The sequence below is a fragment of the Poecilia formosa genome, unplaced genomic scaffold (genome assembly GCF_000485575.1).
Source record: "Poecilia formosa unplaced genomic scaffold, Poecilia_formosa-5.1.2 Scaffold64, whole genome shotgun sequence".
Classification (NCBI taxonomy): domain Eukaryota; kingdom Metazoa; phylum Chordata; class Actinopteri; order Cyprinodontiformes; family Poeciliidae; genus Poecilia; species Poecilia formosa.
Genome location: NW_006800003.1, coordinates 1195054 through 1215599, shown reverse-complemented (window position 1 = coordinate 1215599; position 20546 = coordinate 1195054). Strand labels below are relative to the sequence as shown.

At 39.3% G+C, this 20546-nt stretch overlaps 1 protein-coding gene across 1 annotated transcript in view; it reads right to left on the bottom strand.

Moving 5' to 3' along the window:
* The window catches only part of prex2 (phosphatidylinositol-3,4,5-trisphosphate-dependent Rac exchange factor 2), a 94077-nt gene that overhangs the window by 2648 nt on the left and 70883 nt on the right, over window positions 1-20546 (bottom strand). Inside the window, exons 34-39 of the mRNA XM_007554569.2 lie at window positions 18624-18726; window positions 18223-18366; window positions 18022-18136; window positions 8393-8459; window positions 8011-8201; window positions 3210-3312 (exon numbers count right to left, since the gene is read on the bottom strand). Coding sequence (XP_007554631.1) covers window positions 3210-3312; window positions 8011-8201; window positions 8393-8459; window positions 18022-18136; window positions 18223-18366; window positions 18624-18726 — 723 coding nt within the window. The remainder of the gene's footprint in view (window positions 1-3209; window positions 3313-8010; window positions 8202-8392; window positions 8460-18021; window positions 18137-18222; window positions 18367-18623; window positions 18727-20546) is intronic.

The following is a 20546-nucleotide window of genomic DNA, read 5'->3' as shown; positions in this document are numbered from 1 at the left end:
ATATAAATTCCAAGCTTAACAGCATCCTATGAATATTGTATGACAGAAAGTAAATGTCATGCTGTGAATGAGGACACTGAGGATTTGAAATGATTGCTGTGGGCAGTGCAGTTGTTCTTTCTTACAATCAAAGCAAAGCAAAGCAGTACAGGCAAAAAAAAAAAAAGGCTTACTGAGGATAAAAAAACAAGTCGTGAAGAGTTTGGAAGATTAGTAGGGTTCCTGTGTGTGGTGGTGTTTTGTTTGAGCTTTATTACACTCAGTCAGGAGCATGTCTTTTTTTTTTTTATACATAAGGTCCCTGTAGTTTCCTGGCTATGTGCAGAGTCTGCAGATATATCCCTACAGAGTTGCAGGAAGCAACTTTCAATTTATAGTAACGAGAAGAACGCCTGCACCTGCAGATACTCCCTCTTTGCGCGTGTGCTGCACGAGTATAAGCAGAAAAACACACACTCTCCAAGTCTTCCTTTAGGGAGGTCATCAGAGTTTTAGTAGAGCGAGAGTATCTGGCCAAAAGTGCATTAGCTGACCTCTCAATTACAACTCTGACTGTCAGCCCGGAGTCATGTCCAGACAACAGGATAGCATCAGCAATTATTCGATTCCTATCACAGTCATCCATTCCCAGACCTCCAGACAGAGATGTCCTCTGCCGTCACTGATGGACACAGCTGCCCATAAAGGTCAGTAAAGAAATTTAACTTTTTGTAATGTAATTTTGATTTTAAATAGGGTTACACTAAATGTCAATATTGGACGTTTTCTCCAAAAGAATTTTACTCCCAGAAAACTTCCATGTGTTCTTTGGATCTTCCTGCAGTTCTTTGAATAAGATCCCAGTAAAATGCTGGAATGGCCACAGTTTTCTAAGGTTGTACAGGGCAAGTAAAGCAAAGAGAGGGAAAAAGAAAAAAAAAAGACGCTTTTTTTTGATGGATTTCTTTCATTAAAAACATGGAGTGTAATGGTGTAGAAAATAAAGGAGTTCCACACTTTTTCAAAAAAATTGCACCTCTATCTGGTTATGTTTGTGAAACTTAACCTCTGCGATTGCCAGGAGCCCAATGTATATTTACAGCTTAGGCTATAACATCAGTAGACCTGTAATAATCAATAAGGTATATTACAAATGCATAAATAGTGCCTCATTCAGTAGAGTTGCTTTAGGAGGACATTGCTTGTGAAGTTGGGAGTTAAGGACACTCTTCATTTTGTAAATTATGCGTCTGCAAATCACTTTGTCACTTTTCAGTGTCATACACCCAAATCATAAAAAAGTGGCTTTCATTTTTGCAGAATTCTCAGTTTTTAGAATTTGAATATTTAAAATACGGAAACACTATAATTTTCCATAAGACATGTTAGAAGAAGTTTTACTTTGACAGATGGTTTGTTATGGAACCAGAGTGTCCACAATTCACACACAGTAGATGTCAAACAAGATTGGATTTTCCTCATCTGATGTGCTGACAACCTTTTGAGAGTAAGTGTGACTGTTTAGTGAGGAAAAAAGATGACATTTAATTATGCAGTTAGTTTCATAACTCAGTGTCTCAGCAGCAAAAAAAGAGGACATAAACACCAGCAGTCCCACCTACACACATGTTCTTGGCTATAGTCACATGTGGGGACCTATCCATTCACACTTGTCCTTGCAGGGTCACCTGGGGCAGCTACCTACCTCCAGTGGTCAATGGTGAGAGGCAGCGTACATCCTAGACAGGTCGCCACCCCATCACAGAGATGCACAAACAACCATGCATGCATAGACTCACACCGAAGGACAATTTACAGTATGTTTGTGCATAGCATACCTTAACCATGATAAAATGGACAACCATAGCCATTGCCTCTGAGGCAAACTATGGAAACTACTTCATAGCTGCACCTAGGACAACACTTTTATAAAGAAAATGCTTCCAAGCTGGTGTCTTGGTAGTTTTTGAACCTTGATATGCACAAAAACAAACACACTGACTGACTTAAAATAGAATAAGAATCTCTCGGCTAACTATTTTAACTAAAAAGTCTTGAAAATTTTAAACGGCAATTTATTTAAAACAGAATGACACAATGACGTGTTGTGCACTCCTAGTTGAAATCCCATTTTCCAGGACCAGAATCTAAATGTCTTTAGTCCTATAAAATCTCAGCTTCTTGACTCCATTTCAAGCAACTACATAACCATCCAGACAAAACTTAAAAAAAAAGACTCTGTGCTGCAGGCCAGGATTTGGTCACGGCTGAAGGCTTTATGGAGTGAAAATCTCTATGTGCTTAAAAAGAGAGAGAATTTCCATCTTTGACCTGAAACAGACATGCAAACAAGTCTCCAGGATTGAAGCCTGAGACTTTTTAAAATAAAACTATTTTAGACTGGCACTCTTTGGCTTTACTTAAAAAAAAAAAAAAAAAAAAAAAAAAAAAAAACGAAAGCAGTAATAGTGGATACATGTTTTAAAGGAAATGACAAGGAAAGGACAGGGACTGCAACCTACCGCTCTTTTAAAAGTATATTCTTTGAGGCAAAACGGTTTCTGGCTAAATAAAATTTGGCTTATTTATTCATCAAAAGGCTGGACGAATGTTTTGCAAGTTAACATGGAATTAATCTAAATAAAGCTGGAAGTTCCTCAGACTTGTATGAAAATATGTGTTATTTACATTAAACTTCTTAGTGGTTTTTGTTCATTTAAACCTATTCATTTTGATGATTTGAGCTCGAGAGGCAGGCATTAATTTGACATTTTTAAATACAAACATGGTAAAATGTGTATTGTTCAGAAGATGCATTTCATAGAGATGTCTTTTTTGTATGAATGACTGGATCAATGCAATGTGTGAACATCCAAGTTACTTTAATAGTGACCCTCAACTTTTTCTGCTATTCTTGCTTTGGTTTTGTTCATTATTCTCAGATTAGATTTTCTATTCGGTTTCAATACTCCTAGCATGGCTCCTCTAATTATCACTTACTGGGAAAACCTCACACTGAAGAAACATGAATTTTGTGATATTTGTGGAACCTCTTGAATTGGCTTTACTTCACAAGCTTCTAAAGGCTGCAGCTATGTCTTTTGCAAATGCATCTTTTTTCTACCAAAGTTCTTTCCTTCCACTCAACTTTCCATAAGAATTACAGTCTTTGCCAAAGTAGCTGAACAGTACCTTATACTCTTTCTGAAGGATGTTAATGACCATCTTACCTGCTTCCTCATGACATCCGTGGCCTGCATGATGCATCGAGGGGGAAGGCCATGGTTTCGAGCCAACAAGATGGCCTGCTCCAGTGTGACACTCAGAGTGCAGCTGTTGGTCAGACAAGAACATAAGGGAAGGCTTTATGAATTAATGTCAACGAGTCCAGTTATGCATAATTTCCAACCAGTATAACATTTTTAATCCAAAAAGTGATACAACATGAATGGAAAACAAAGAAAGCTGGACAGTGAAATGTTGCAATACGTTTGTTTTCTGTTCACAGGGAACAGTCATAATGATTCACTTTCTAAACAGGCTCCCTCAGCAAACAAAGACATTTCACTGACATCGACTCAAACAAAGCCAAAAATCCAATGCCTGCCTAAGTCTGAGCTTGATATGAACACAATATGTTAATTTTCTGTTAAAATTCAATCCAAACACATCACATTTGCATGAGCACATTTCGGTCCTTTTTCTTGCAAGCCGTCATTACCATCTTGCTCCTCCTGCTTGGCGTTTGCTCATCTCCTCACATGGGTTAGTCACAGCCAGGAAACAAGCAGCTTCAGATCATTTGAGGTTTGGGGTTTTATTAGAATGAACGGAGGTCGGATACTGAAACTAGAGGTTGACTGTGCGCACCTGAAGAGGCTCATCAAGATTGATGCTCATTGGAGCGAAAAGGACAAGGACAAGTCAGTGCGTCTCCTTTGGCAGCGATTCCCATAAGCATGTAATGTGTGTGGAAGGAGTGTTGACATGACTCTGTGATTCATTAACTGGAGCACATTTTGTATTCAGTCATACAGATGAGAAAATATTAAGTAAGTGTGGAACACAATGTTTTTTTTGTTTTTTTTTCCAGAGTGCATCTGTTTGTGATTGTGACTTTGACATGAAATTCACACTAGATGTTGGTGAAAACCATGTTATTCCACAAAAACAAGCACATCAAAACAACTTTAAGATGCATTACTCAACAATTTTAAAATATTCTTCCACATATACTGCTTCCAAATTTGAAAAGCTTCAAATATTTTCAATTGGATTTAAGTCAAGCAATTTATTGAGCGATTTATGGGTAAATTTAAACTTTGCTGTAATTTACTGACATTCTACCAGGGTTTCTTTGGCTTGCCAAAATCGTTTGGAGCAAACTTTTTCTTCAACAGCGTGTGTGGAGCACACACGCCACTGCAGTTGAGTGAATTACTTATTGTGCTCATGGAAAAATTATGCCTGCTAATTCCAAGTCTTTCTTAAGTGATTCCAGTCGGAGTGATTATTCTTTGTGAATCCTCTGTTGGAAATCATCCCAGGAGAACCTCGTTCTGGTTGGCTGACTGTAAAATTATGTTCTAATTCTAATTCCAAAGATGCTCAGCTGTGCATTCAGGAGTTTAGAAATGCCTTCATAACCAATGAAATAATTATGTTTTACAAAAAAAAAAAAAAAAAAAAATCCACCAAAATATAATATTGGTCATTCCCAAACACCACAAGTCAAAGCTCTGTACTTTGACCTATCTTTTGATGCTTCCAGTCAAACAACTTTGCAATGAAAAACTATTTTATAGATAATTAATAATAAGTAAAACAGCTGATAATAAGCAGAATTGCTTTCTAAACATAGCTGGCTATTTGCTTGGGTTACTATATCTTTTGGCATCTCCTTTTCTCCTTTAACATAGGGGGTAGCTTGAATACTTACCCCCTATGTTCTCCATTATACATATAATAATTTATGACCAAAAATTAAGACTATTTGTACAGGTAACAGGGATTGTTAATTACATCTGAAAATATTTCATTTTACACCAAGTACTTTTTTCCCCAATGTGTGTAGCCACAGTTTTCTCTTCTTCACCTTAGCACACACAGACAAGCACACCCACACAATGCAGCACATTGATAAATCCTTAGAGAATCAGTGACAAGTGTCAAGGCCGCTCAGATGACCTTTCTTTGATAACAAGAAGCACTAACGTATCGATCCAGTCTTTTCACTCCAAATTAAAGTGTCCAAAGCTCCTACGCTGCAAGGTTCCCTTTCATTCAATAACAACCACCATGGAGTTATTAAGAAATCTGAGATGTTTGTTTACGCTCATGGTCGGATTTAGTGCTAACTGAGACGGGGGCGAAAAAACAAGCAGATGTGAAACAGGGGAGTCATTGCTGGCAGAAGTCGTTACGTGAAGTCAATCAGATCAAGACTTAAAAGGTCCCCTCGGATTTCATTCGCATAACTTTATGACAGGCCTGGCATGCTGCGATAAAAGTAATGAACCCAACAATCATCTAGAGAATGTGCCGAGTTATATCACGGTAAAGCGGTGCGAAAGATGTCCTCGTGCAGTTCAAACCCTAAAATATTTCAAGCTCCCATTTCGAGCTTCAGCAAACTGACAAAGAGGAGGGGGAGGCACCCAGAGAGGATCTTTAAATATCTTGTCAGCTGGAGCAGGATGAAGGAAATGCTTAAAATCTGTGTGTGCGCGCGCGTGTGTGTGTGTGTTTGAGTGTGAAGCTACACAATTTCCAGGTTCATTAGGGCTGGTGAGATAGTGGGAGATGATTTATAACCATCTGTTTTATGTCGTTTCAACACATCCCATTTACACCCAGAGTGGAGTACATACTCCCCATTCGGTTAAATACAAAGAAATATATGAGACGGACAAAAAGAAGGAAAAAATAGAGAAAATGCAAAGAACACAGGAAAAAAAGCACAAGCGCAGGTGTAAATCTAACTTTAGTGTGTTTTATTGGAATTTTATATGAAAGAAAAACAAAAAGTGGTGCATGATTGTAAATGTCTGAAACAAACAATTCTGCTCAGTGCCCTTTTGTCTGATGTATCAAAATAAAATCAAATAACCTCTAAATGCGGTATAAAACCAGTGAATCTGTTCAGACAAGAAATGAACAAACAGCATCAAGGAACACAGCACACAGGTTAAGGATAAAGTTGTAGAAAAGCTAAAGGCAGGGCTAGGGTATAAAACTGAATCCCAAGCATTAGGCAGCACACACTGTTCAGTCAATCATCAGGAGGATGAAAGTCCACCTAAGTTCACTGCAAAATTCTGCCGTTTAGAGAATAGAAGAAGGAAGCCTTTGTGAAAAGAAACTTATAAAAAGTCCTGTTTGCAATCTGTCACAAACCCGTGTCAAACCTGTCCATAAAGGTGCTCTTGCAAGGTAAGGATGAGATATATAAATTTTTTGACTGAGTGTTGGATTGGAAAACACAATAAGAGCTGGAAAAGCACTGCCATGGTGAAACATGATGGTTTCAGCATCACAGCACCTAAAAACGCCTTTCTTCTGTAATACAGTAGATCAGAGGTGTCCAACTTCATTCCTTAGATGTGTTCCTGCTCCATTTCCGCCAACTCGAGGCAACATTCTTTGGACACGACTGTTTTAGATCAAAGTGTATTTTTGTCTCAGATTACGCTACAAAGTGTCTGTGACGAGACTTCAAGATTGTGGTTCACAAATGTTGGCCATCCAAACAATCTTTGCAAAACTACCACTACTTGCTTCACGCAACTAGAGACACAACCAAACTGATAGAACTGTTGGAAAAAGTGTCTGAAAGAAAAAAAATAAATAAAAAAAATCAGAAAAAGTTCTCAAATTGTTTTAATTTGAGAACTGAATGGGAGAGACATGTTGCAAATTGGGGACTGTTGACCCCCCACCCCCAACCCATCCCACTTCTGCTGTTATTAAAACTCATCCATCAGCCCGACTAATCCAATCAACGGTGCCTTAGATGACTGTCACATTGGTGAACCTATTTCCACACTACTAATCAACTGCCTTGGTTTTCTAGTTGCTGAAAATGTTTGCTCGCTGATTGCATGTAATTTAAACTCAACGCAGTGGGATTCATTTGTGAATTAGTAGTAATCTGGTTCTATAAAAAGGCCCAGCTTTAATTCTCACTCCAACACTCTTCACTCTGCAGCCTCAGGCAGCGAAGCTGTTTGTACGCAAGAAGCCGCTACACAAATAACCCTAAGTGTTACGGGACTTGTCACCTGTTATGTTACGGTGCACTTTGACTGCCTGCCGGGGTGAGTTGTGGGAAGCATGTGTAATTTACACAGAAAACACACAGTGATATATGCAGCTTGTGGGTTAATAAAGTAGCGGGACTCATTGAAACTTTCCAGTAGAGCTAAGGCGAGCGGGCGCGTCCCTTTGCAGCACTTAATCATGCCATCACTCATACACACAAAATGCATGGATGCACAGGTGTGTGAGAAAGACAAAAAGATATGGAAACTGTCACAGGGTGAGGGAAGAGGGCATCAGAGAGATTGGTGGGCGGTGTGGTGGGAAGGAGTATGAGATGAAGATGAAAGCAGCAACTAGGGATCAGCAGTGACAAACGATCAGGATATTTCTGTCCTTACGCATTGATGAATGGGGCCCTCGGCTGCAGGTGAACCTTATGTACAATTCAACAGGAAGGGAAGTAATTGACCCGTCTCCTTCCTGTGTAAAGCGCTCTGCCTGCACAAGTCCTTAATTTGATTTTAGGAACAAAGAGCCCAATTAACAAGAATACCTGATGTTAACTTGTGCAGAGAAAGGCTCCAAGTGGAGACATAAACAGGTCTGAAACTGTAATATAAAATGGGAAAAATGAAGGCTGTGCCAATGTACTTTGTACATTCATACCAGCCCGGAATCTGACACAACTTTCTGCATTTTAATTGGTTGTGGGGCAACAGAAGGAGGGGTCAGCGACAGCGCCACTCTGATAGAGATGGAAAGTGCACTCACCGATGAACGCCGCTGTTGCACATAACGACGTGGGTGGCTCCCAGACGCGAGCAGAGCTCCGACGCCACGGTGAGCAGTCCTACTCCAGAAGCCCCGCAGGCTGTGAACTGGCAGGCGGCGGTGCGGCGGCAGCTTATAAAGCTCCCCATCAGACGGTAGAGCTCCTCCAGAGCGTTCAGGGGTCGCATTAACTGGGCGGAAACAGGAGCACAGAGGATGAGACGTAAGCAAAAAATAACACAAACCTCTGACATACCAGGCAGGTTTTAAGGAAAAATTGTCAAATTATCATAGAGCAATGAGTACATGCAAACCTCGGGGATTGAGTGTATGTTTGTATATACAAATTATATCAATAATGCAAAATTAAGTTATGTCTTACCTTATCTATGAGGGCAGCTTTGGGTGCAGTGCTGGGTGGTATGTTGGACTGATCAAGGAAAAACGCCCTGAGTGAGAGAGAGCGAATGTATTTTTAATTACAATTAATACAATCCTTTATGTGGAGCAGTGAGACACAAAATATGACAGAATACTGAAAATTTGTTTAAAAATCAAATTCCAAGCATATATGTATATTATATATATATATATATATATATATATATATATATATATATATATATATATTGTTTACTATCTTCAGTCAGTGTTTCTCTGCATCATTAGCTCATCAGGATAACAGGCCTCCTCACTGGAAAAAAGTAGGCCAGCTGCTTTTTATGGAGGACCAGCGTCTGACTATCAATCAGAGTAACTTGGGCACGGCAAAGCAGAAACACAGACTAAGCATCTCTTGTCCTGGGAGTCGATCCAAGTGCCATTGCTTCACTCATTCATGGAGCACAGAACACATTGTGCTGTTTCCCTCTTCGTCCACTGGAGGCAGCACTGTACCAGTGGCTGCATACAGATGCTGTGCAGTCTGCCGCAATGAGTCCATCTGAGGTTGATTGCTACTCGTGCAAACTCAGCAGTCTGCATCTGCATCGGATCTCAGCATTCAGACACTGTGCTAAATATAGGTCTATTACGCCACATGAAAGCCTTTGTAATAAAATCATCAATCTACTCCATTAGTCCTTGTGGTAAAGGATAAGACGCAGCCTCTGTAACACAGTTGTGCAATCACATATATAAAAAGGGAGGGTGGGGCCATAGAGTTTTTAAAGGCGAGACTGGAACAGAAACTGAGAAACAGAAACCGTTTACAAGATTAAATGAAGCAGATCTCATTCATCTGCATTGATTCTGCTGTAAAGCGATTCAAAGAGCATTGAGGCATTCAATCTGAAGCTGCCTTTCAAAAGACAGTTCAGGATTTTCTTACAGCGAAATTGTACTTAATTCAGATAAACATAAAATGCTTCTTCAAAAAGCTTTTAAAGTTGGAAATATACTTTTAGCCAGCAGGCGACAAAATGAGAATACGGCACAATAAGGAGTCTACAAAATCATTTGTTTGACTAATGAGGCATGATCCCCAGAAGTGAGCTAATTTATCTTAGCATCTCTGCATATCTGCTCCTGAGCTGCTGATGAATAATGTTACGCATTCACTTATGGCAGCTTTCCAGGTATTTAAACCTTAACTGCCAAATTATGCATTAACCTTGTAGCGTGCTGCAGAAACCGACAACTAGCAGAGCTTGGTTTTTGGTTCCGTTAAGATCTCTCGTAGTTGGTTCAAGATGGGCTTATCACTCAAAAGACACATTAGAGTGGAGGTTACAAAGTGTCAAGGTGTAGAATATACAGCCACAAAGTGAACAGACACTTTAAATAGAACTAAGAGGCAAAACAAGGTTTTGATTTGTTGTTGTGTTGTCTAAAAACCAGTGCAGCTACAATCTAAACCAACTCTCTTATCTGTCTTAAACACGTTCTTAAAATGTACTGGCGTTTAGTCCGTTCTGGACTTTTGAAATCTTCAACCTTCTGCAATTTTTATGCAGATGTAATGGCCTTTTTGTTTTACAGAAATATGATAGGAAATGGGCAGACAGAGAAGGAAAAGATCCCATTTGTTGAGAATCAAACCTTGCACACAGACAGAGAATACTTGCTTATATTAGACAATGCTTTGTCGCAAACCAATGCATTAAATCCAAAGGGCACAAATGCTTTATTTTGTTTTTTATTTTATTTTTAGAGTCATGCAGGTTTTGGCACTCTAGGCAAACTCACTCAGTAGGAGGGAGAGCAAAAAAAACATGTCTCTCTGGTTTCAAAAGGTTGCTGTTCCTCTGACTTTAACTGGTAAGGAGCAGGAAAGAAGTTGTGAGTTTCACGCTCAACTCTGCAGGAGATGCAGACATCAGCAACACAGGTCGAAGAATCTGTCGACACTTTAAGTTATGCACTTCACAAATCTGGCGTTGATTAAAGGAGCATAAAGAAAAACAACATCCATGAAATAAAGCCATATGAAGTCCTGTTTGCAGTTTGCCACAAACCATGTAAGGAACACAGCAAACACGGGGAAGCCACTGTGCGACAAAAACACATGTGGTCGATGCTGTTATGTGAGCAACTCCTTTTTGCTATTTTTGGTTTTAGTGGAAATCAAGACAGTCATAGGTAAAGTCTGCCTGTAGCTCATCCAGCAATATAACTGCAACATCCCTGACCACACACTTAAGCAGAGCCAAAGGGTTTCCATGAGGCTCTAATGGAGACTTTGGCTGCAAGCCAAAGATGACCTGCTCTGCATGTAGCTGGTTTGTTTTATTGGGGAAATGAGAACTCAATTCACTTTGTTTCTTCTTGCTTCGTGACAATAGGCCACTGGAGGCCCTTCGAAGCACAGGGGCAAACGCAGTCAGCTGCCGTGCAGAAAGAAGAAAAGAGGCAGACGTGTTCAAAGGAGTAGCGCGGGAATGGATGTATTCCCAAGCACAATGTTGACTCAAGAAATGAAGGAAAAAAAAGAATTAATGATCCCTAAAGATCCATTGAGGTATAAAAACAGTTTAAAATTTGCATATTTTTGAGTGGTTTCACTTTCACTCGAACACCGGGAAAGGGCTAAATTATCTATAATTTATTATATTTTTGTAAATGTATGAACCTACAGAGGTGTAAAAAAAAAAAAAAGTCCATGTAAATCACTCACAAGGCCATGATGAATGACACTCACTGTTATTAAATTCCCCCACACAAATCCCCTGGCGTGTATGGGAAAGCAACCTAGGAGCTAATGAGGGCTTCCAGGAGCCTTAAGACGCCCCACAGTGATGCTGCTGCACTGACACCAGGAGGAGGAAAAGCTGCAAACTCATTAATGCAGGCGTGTGCATAACCATGTGTAGGTCAACTTTAGCTCAGAAAAAAAAGAAAAAAAAATCTAGAATATACTGGTTTATGCTACAGCATTGTGAAAGTATATAAAATGAGGCAGATATGCATCTAATACTTTGCATCATTTGGCAATTCCAAATCTGAGCAAACAAAAATGACGTACGGAGTTCATCAAGGCTCCAATCACGACGTCTCTTACCATACGTATGCCGAAGATACACAACTTTATATTTCTGTCACCACATCTGACCGCAGTCAGTCCATTACAATTGCAAAATTAGTGTCTATAATATCACAGGGACAAACTTGGTGCAGAAAGGACAGAAATCATTGTTTTTATGGCTTAACAATGCTAAGTTGTAAATAAGCATTGAACAAGACTCCGTAAGGCAAAACCCACTGTAAAGAAACCTAGGTGTTGTCATGAATCTTATCAAATTATTCTCTTACATCTTAAAACAACTGCCAAAGAGAACAGGTTTACCATCAAATCAGTGCACACAGAACAACAGATTCATGATTTTAATTTCAGCAAGTAAATTACTGTGCTGGTGTCCATTAAAACAATCAGGCAGCTGTAGTCCATCCAAAATGATACTCCCAGAATCCTGATTAACACCAGAAGAGAAATCACTGTCATGGCCACAAAGATTGATTTGCAAACATTGCGATTGGTTTTTAAGGGACTGAATGGCCTAAATATATGTTGGTATTTCTTGACAGATGAGAACTATCTGGATCTCTCAGGTATTCGGAAACCTATTTAATCTATCTTGCCAGGGAGAGGAACTTAACAGCAGGCAGCATCTAGATTTTTACTCCTTGATTTGGAAAAATGTTGTTTAAGTTAGGACTGAAATGCCCTTCAAAAAAACAGACTGAAAACATTACTGTTTACTGCAGCTTTCCTGTAAAGGTCAAACATGATTTTAAGATGTCTCAGCTCTTTATTTGCTTCCACATGTGCATTTAGACATATTTTACATTTAAATCTGAGGCAGAATTGTATCTCTATTATTTTTTTTTTTTAAATCTACGTCTTGTTTTTAATGACATTTTCTTTATGTCATTTGCTTTATATTCGTGTAAAACGCTTCAGATTACCTTGCTTGTCCGTCTCAGAGGGGTTTTCTAATCAGACGAATCTAGGCCTTTCATTAGAGCACAAAGCATAACAAAGTACAGAGCTTTAATCATTATAACCAAGCAGCGGTAGATTTAAAACGAAGTGATAAATGGAGGCAGCTCAGCCCTCCAGGCTTTATAAACAGAGGTTCAGTGCAGACTAGCTGAAGCAGAACAAAGCCTCACCACCTTCCTGTGAATGTAAGTAAACTGGGACACTCTTTGCCAGCCAAAGACTCCCGCCTTTTCAACGGGGAGGAAAACTGCTTATAACAGCTCCGTTTTGTTTTGTCCAAGACAAGACATTTAGTAAGACGCATTTCATCAGTTCCAATTAATATTAAATAAACCATCTGGTGTGTGCTTGTTTAAACACTTTTTTTTTTTTTTACAATGTTTTAAAAGAGAACAAAACTAAGGTTGCAGTTGAAGTTCAGCAAACCTGATTTTTTTTTTTTTTTATTATTCCTGGGAATAACTCTTATAAAATGTTTACAACTTAACAGCAGACATCAGTTTTTTTTTGTTTTTTTTTTTTGCTGCAGTGTTGCTCCAGGGAAGAGAAAAAAAAAAAACACCACTAGTTTTGCTCATTTGCAGTAACGGTTCAGGATGAACGCAGCTATACGGCAGAACTACAAATTTTAAGTTCGGCTCTGCAACATCTCAAGGAGATTTTTGAGTTGGGTGCCCAGATCCGTTGGTTTATTTATTTATTTATTTTTTACAAATTAGTGTCTAATTGGGTATGTTGCAGGGACTTAGATGGAAATAGAAATATTATGTTTCCTCAGCTGCTACTAGTCGTACATTTTTAAAAGGACCGAGTCAAAAGTCCTCTATGACAATGTGTTCATTACTTATCTGAAATACCTGATGGCAGTCAACACCGCCAAGGATGGCACAAACAGTTATTAGGTTTAGAGGAAAATTATATTCCCACATAGAGCCAGGCTGATTCGGACAGGTTATTCCCTTAAGAAACAAGTTCAAGATTTAAAAAAAAAAAACAAAAAAAAAAAAAAAGAAAAAAAAACCCAAAAAAAAACTGAAGGAATTCGTAAGAGGGAAATGTACCTTTGCATTTCACTAACAGGAATATCAACAGAAACAAGTCTAACCTGCAATTAGAATCCAAGTACTTGCTTAATTGTAAAGTACAACACAGCAGTGCATGGGAAAACTTAGTACAAATGACTTGCGGGCTGTGTTGTGCTGTGGGAAAGAGAACACAGCATAAAATTAAACAGCCTGTAGTTATAATAATATATATTACCACCTGGACAGAGCTCCAAGTTTATTGCTCATCTTTCAGCCACCATCCCATCATTACACACATTTATCTGGCTGTGTTGTATTTTATTATCCAATATATTTCAGGGTTTTTTTATTTTTTTATTTAATACATATTGGGGGAGGGGGAAGGAAAGGGGCTTCAAACTAGCCAAGACATCCACTGAAAAATATTTTATCCCGATAATCAACAGTGTATTGAGTGGTGGCTGCAGGGCCGGCTTTAAGTTTTCTGTAGAGAGGCACTATGTGTCAGGCAACACTTGCTTGCTTACCGCCATTATTACACTGCATTTGCAGTTCACCGATACACAATACGCAGTGATCTTCATCTTCTTTCCTGTCCTAAAATCGATGTAAGGGAGCATGTAAGGTGAATACCCTCCTGAAAAGTCCCGTCAATAAAAGCAAAGTGTGATGAAATAACAAGCCTGCAGATGTCCACCTCCTCTCCCTCTGACTAAACCATTCAAAGACAGTCCAGTTCTTCCATTTTGGCTGCAAACCCTCCATGATCCATATTCCAAAAGATAGAACATGCATACAGCTATGCTTTAGTGTTTTAGATTTCCCATACCACTCTGAAGGGAAGTTGAGAAAATGCTGCACTCCAGATAACAGATTCCAGTCCAAGTAGATTTTAGAAAAATGCTGCTTTATATTAGTAGCTCCGTCTTATTTACGGCGCGTAAATAAAACTTCAACTCTGCTTCTAAATAACTGTCCCTCAAGGGTCTGAAATGCACATGTGGATCTGAGGCCTGACGACATTTGGTACGGCAGCATGAAAACCTTAAACATTGCCCTGCAGTTCATTCAGTTCAACGATGCATCCGTCTGTCAGACGCCTTCTGGCGCTGGCCCAGAGTGTCGGTTTAGCCCAACACTGCAGCGGCTCGGCTCAAACGATAACGAGGTGCCTGAGGTCGGAGCGTGAAGTGAGATCACGGCCTGGTCTGCGGTCAGCTGTAAGACGAATGGTGGCTGGCAAAAAAAAAAAAACTACTGGTGATGGTACATACAAAGAAACCACTAATTGCTGGGAACCAAGAGAGCATATTGATTTTACCACATTTAAACAAATATACTGTCGGGGTGGGAGCACAACATCTTGCCTGCTGGTTTTCCATGAACTCCTTGTGGCATCACTTATGTCACCAGAACAACAGATGCAAAACTAAAAATATAGTTTAGACATTAGCAAGTGCAAATCTGCATGTTAAATGTAATAATAATAAAAAAAAACCTGAATACTGGAAATAATCCCCCCAAATATAAATGTCTAGGAAAGGTATTGACTCAACTTAAACTTTTTCACCAAATTTAATATTTAATGTTTCATGATAGTCCAACATTACACAATTTGCATAACTGTGAAGTGTAACATTATACAAGGGTTTCCTTTTTTTTAAAAAAAGAAGAAAAAAAAAACATACTGCCAGAGTTAAAGTGAAATAGTCTACAAATCATGAATTCAATCTCTGAAGCTGCCATTGCAGCAAAGAGTTTTACAAAAATTGTATGTATATGCTCCTCCTCAAACTTTAGAAATATACAGTCATGTTCAATAAATTAGGATATGAATTCCCATGCTGTTGTCTGATTAAAACTAAAAGTAGTAACTTTTAAGAAGACATCAAACATACATTTCCTAAAGCCCACAGTTTTGTGTTGAGTAAATGTTGAGAAGTTATGTTTCATCATAATTAACAAGCCCTGAAAACATTAGTCTGTGTGTAATTAGTCTATGTAATGTCTTTGACTAAGTGTGTATCGAGTTACTGAAATAAATAAACTTTTTGATACTATTCCAATTTACTAAATGGACCTTTGGACTCCTTTGGTCTACAACCACACCAGGAAACCCTTACACATTTCTTTGCTTCAAAAAAGGAGGGTGTGCTTATAGAACGGATGAAGATTTTAAATGAAAATGCACCCAAACACCGTGTAAACAGTTCACGATGTGTAGACTAAATTTGATAGATTTAGAACTACCTGACATAATTTTGACAAATAATATATTAGTCCAAGAAATGTGTTTGTGTTTTGATCAATGTTTTACTGTTTTGTAAATGAGTTAGAAATGTATCGTTTCTCACACAGTATCTATTGCCTACAAACTCTGTCACAGAGGAGCTGCTGCTGAATAAGTGAGAAGTTCAGTTTGGAAATTTGATTCATGTTGAACAAATGGCCAATTTACTTAAAAAAAAAAGTACTAATAATTTGTCTCTGGTGACACCAAGAAAACGGTGCACAGGGTGTCCTTCACTTTCACTATCTAATAACCTTTTAGATAAAAAGTATGTTTCCATCCTACATTACAAATAATATCTTACCATATTTAACACTTTTCTCCCAAGTTTTGGATCTCAAGCAAAAGTGCAAATTACATTTTCACACATTTTGACATCTTAATACTTGCAATATCACAAGCAAAAAAACAAACAAAAAAAAAAAAAAAAGCTTGCTGAATCAATTGGCACTGACTTTATTTTTGCATGGTCCTTTTTGTGGACCTTATGATTTTTAATTCCAACTTTAGACCACTTTTAGACCAGATAGTTTCTATTTGTCTAAACCAAATGATGAATCGATGTTTCATTGAGATTTAGCGTTGGCGCTAAAATCAAGTGTGTAAATCCTCCTACTGTAAAACATTGGCAAAGAGTGGAATCTGAAAGAGCTCAGAGTAAACTAACAATTCAAACTGTGAGCTTCGGCAGATTCGGTTGAAACTAACTCTACTGTGTCACACAGCTTGACTGCCTCCTCACCTAGCAGCCTTTAGGCTCCCCCACAACACTTGCCTGTGTCTTCTTAGACACATTCACTGTGTGTTACTGCTGGGGCCTTGGCTGTCAACTCAATTACATTTTTTTTTGTCAGTGCAGGTAAAATTATACAGAAAGCAGCAGTACAAAAAATAATAAATAGTTTAACATGAGCTGAGAAATCGGCTGCTTCCAGAACAGGTCAACTTTCAGCTTGACTGGCCATGAGCAGTGTCCGGTCAGTAGGGAACTCAAAAATCCAACTGTATAAATTGTGAATGCACCATACGAAGCGTTACCAAGCTGTACTAACTGCAACAATCTTCAGCGTGAAAGTTGTCACCACAGAAAGGAGGCTCAATTTTAGCAATGAAGTCAGAGGAAACACTAAAGGTACAACAAGCAATTTCACAAGAAAAATAATTTTCAGGGTGTGTTGGTTGTTCCTTCAAGTTGCTCCCACAGAGATCTCGACTTTCACCATTTCATATTTTTGTCCCTTTGGGGTATACAAGTGAGCGTTCTGTCACAGAACACAGATTCATACCAGCGTTAGGGACGCTTTATGTCAAGAAAATGCAAACATTCTCTGACCAAATGAGTCAACTAGAACCAAGAAAAGACGAGAATTGTTTAAAAAGACAAAACTGCTGTTAAGAACAATCAATAAAATACTCAGTGTCCTCGCTTTATTTGCTTTCCAAAACTGTGCTCTGGGAAACGCGGCTCTCACTTCTAACCATTACAAATAAATTAAAAAACTCTATGAATAAATCAATCCTTGAAAATTAATATTTAGCTATGCTGACATGGCACTGATGAAGCACGCAACTGCCAGGACTATAAATCTTTTAAAGCCCCCAAAAACCGACTGCGCCGAATATGACAAAGCTCAATTAGAAGGGAGACTGTGCTTATAATTTTAATCATCCACACAAGCTGCAGCAAATGTTAAACCCAAGACCAGCGGTCATCCTTTTAGGTGCTCATTAAGGGAAACAGGCTTAAGAGGAAAGTCACATTTAATACAAGTTAGATAGCTCTCTAACATTTGTCTCTCTGCCTCGGAGTGCAATTTCCCACCTCACACAGCCCAGGAAGTTAAACAAATTAAAGTTCTTCTTCACATGTCTTTCTACTTCATCACATTTTCCACACCTGGCCAATCACGGGGAGTCTCCAGTGTGTCGAAAAGCAATGGGGTGTAAAGTGACTGAGTGCAGCAGCTGCACAGAGGCACTGCAGCAAACCCGGCGCCATGCTGTGCGTTCTCATCCAGCCACTGCCGCCCCTGCTGCGTGTGTGCTCACGGCCAATCGCAAAACATTCCCAACCGTGCTCCCCCCTCAGCCAATCACCTTCAGGCGCTGCTGCTGCTGAGCACTGACACTCAAACTCATCGGAAAGGAAGGACATCTTGATTTATATCACATCTAAGAAACTCTGCTGCACTACGTAACATGAGTGAAGCGGTGCTAATATGTGTGTGTGTGTGTGTGTGTGCGTTATACTGTACCCGAGTCTTTTGTTGTACTGTTTGACTTTCTCCAACGAGGAAGCGTTGATTTGGGCCTGATATTCCTCCACCGACACGTTGTCTCTGAAGTAATAACCCTCCATGCTCTCCAGAGCTAGACAGGAGGAGACGCACAATCAGTGTTCATGATTTTCTGCAAATAAGCCTTTTCTCCTTCTTCCTAAAACTGACTCTGTTTACCTTGCGTAAAGAGTACTGGGTAGATTTTGACACCTCCTCCGTTTTTTAGCCTGTAAGGCAAATGTGCGAAGTAGTAACTCTCCAGGTAGAAGCAGACCCTCAGGGCCTGGCGAGTGCCCTCCACCTGGTAGGAGATGGGCATATCTGCCGGAAGACAAAAAACAGAGGCATGGTACGGATTAACAGAGGCAGCTGTTGTCAAAAGCTGTTGACTAAATGTATCTTTTATTGTAGTAGCATCATCTCAAATCAAAATTAGTGTTCAAAGTGCAAGCAAAATATCATAGTTACGAGATCATGCTGCTGTGATTGAGGATTAAGTTACAGTTTCTTCTTAAGCAGAAGCAGCAATAATTGAGGAGGGCCCTGTAACTTGAGGTCAAACCCAAAAGACTGCATACTTGCTACCATTGGTTCTCCTTCAAATTGTTGGAAGTGGAAGGTGACCTTCTCCAGATCAATCAGGGCCACCTGAGTGTCCTCCAGCATGGCCTGCTCATCAGTCTGAGGAGGAAGAAACGGCAAACACGAGTTTATTCTTTTCACGGTAGACTCTCATCAAACCTCACCAACTGACCTGCGCAACAGGACTTTCCTCAAAAACGTCTTTCATCAAATCGCATTGTAAGACATTTAATATAGGCTCATATATAAACGTAGGCAATGTAATAAAGTGAAAGCTGGAAAAAGAAACTACTTAAGTGAAGTATCGTTGTGACAGACAGAACATCAGTGGTACACAACGTCCATTGAGCATTTTATTCATTGAATTCAACACATCAGTCCTGACCCTGACACCAGACCCACCCTGACATTTGCCACACAATCAAATCAATACATAAGTCAATGATTACTGAATACACATCGTCAGAAGACATTTGTTCCATCTGACAAAACATTGTTTCAGTTCTTTTAGTTTGATTTATTACAAAAGATTAAACTTTTAAAAACTACACTATTACACAAAAGAAGGTAGACGCCAGTGAAAACAACGTTCACTGGCGTCTTGGTAAACTGCAGCTTACCTCCTGAGGACTGATGCATCTCTCAGGTTCTGTGTCAGCTCTGCGCTCTTTTTATGACGTTTTGATAAGTTTTCTCAGCCATAGGTGGTCTTAAAGACGTCTCTTTTTTTTTTTTTTACCTCTAGTTGTCTGTGTTTTACTATTTTTAAGCACAATATGGCTTTGTGATCAAGTAAGCACTGGACTATGTAAACTTTTGGAAATTTCAAGAATGTCTTGATTGAAGGCAACTATAAAGACTTTGGTACAGCTTAATGGAGGAAATATAGCTGTTTACACATATGTCTGTCTGTCTCCATCTTTGCTTTAGCTTGTTTGAATTTGTTTACATGACCCAACGAGTGGGAGGATGCGTTTCCTCCTCAGCGTCTCATCAGGCAAAAGGAAGCAGACATCTTCTTACGGCTACAGCAGCAGGCGCTTATATATATTGCTGATTATAAGTCTCTGTTAGCCTTCCCTTCTCCCTTCTGTTGTTCTTCCTGTCCCTGTCGACCCCGTCCAGAGAGCTGAATTGGCCAGCAGTGGAGGAGGATTAGGGGTTGTTATCTACAGGCACATTTCCCCATATGAAGACAGAAGCGTAACCACCGACCTGCCAAGTGATGCTTTGTTTTGGTGTACGTGCTTGGTTTAAACTGGATGTCACCGTCTCTGATCACTTTATATCGATGTATATTTGCTGTATTCAGACATTTTTCTTTTTTTTTTTTTACTTTCGAGAATTTCAAATCTACATCCACTCAAAGTGACAGGTGAGGACAGTGACATCTTGCCCTTTTAGATTTCCCCCGGTCAACACCACGAGCACACAAGGCTGAACTATATCCTCAACATGCAATAAAGTTCTACAGAGTCCATATTATGGCCTTATTGTTTGATTCAAGGCTGCTGGCCTTGAATCTCTCAACATGACCGAAGTCTAAGAAATCCTTCGGAAAGCAGTAAGGCTTACTAAGATTGACAGCAGGAACTGATGTGGATGCATCGTAAAATCCCTTCAATTCCCTTTCCTCGTGGTTGTGTCTGTAGCTTGCGGTGTTATGGCTAATGAGGAATACCGTTTAAAATTTCAAACATAAAATGAAATTCTAGTCTTATTTGGTTGATCATTGTTATTCAGAAAGCAAAACAGAAATCCTGGCTGAAATTTAATAAATAACCAGGAAACGCCACATAACCTTGTCGTCTGAGATTTTGCACGCAATCTAGTTCCAGGAGGACATGGATAATTAACCAAGAGGATATGCACAAACTGGTACATGACAGATCTAATGTAAGTAAAGGATTAGGAGAGGT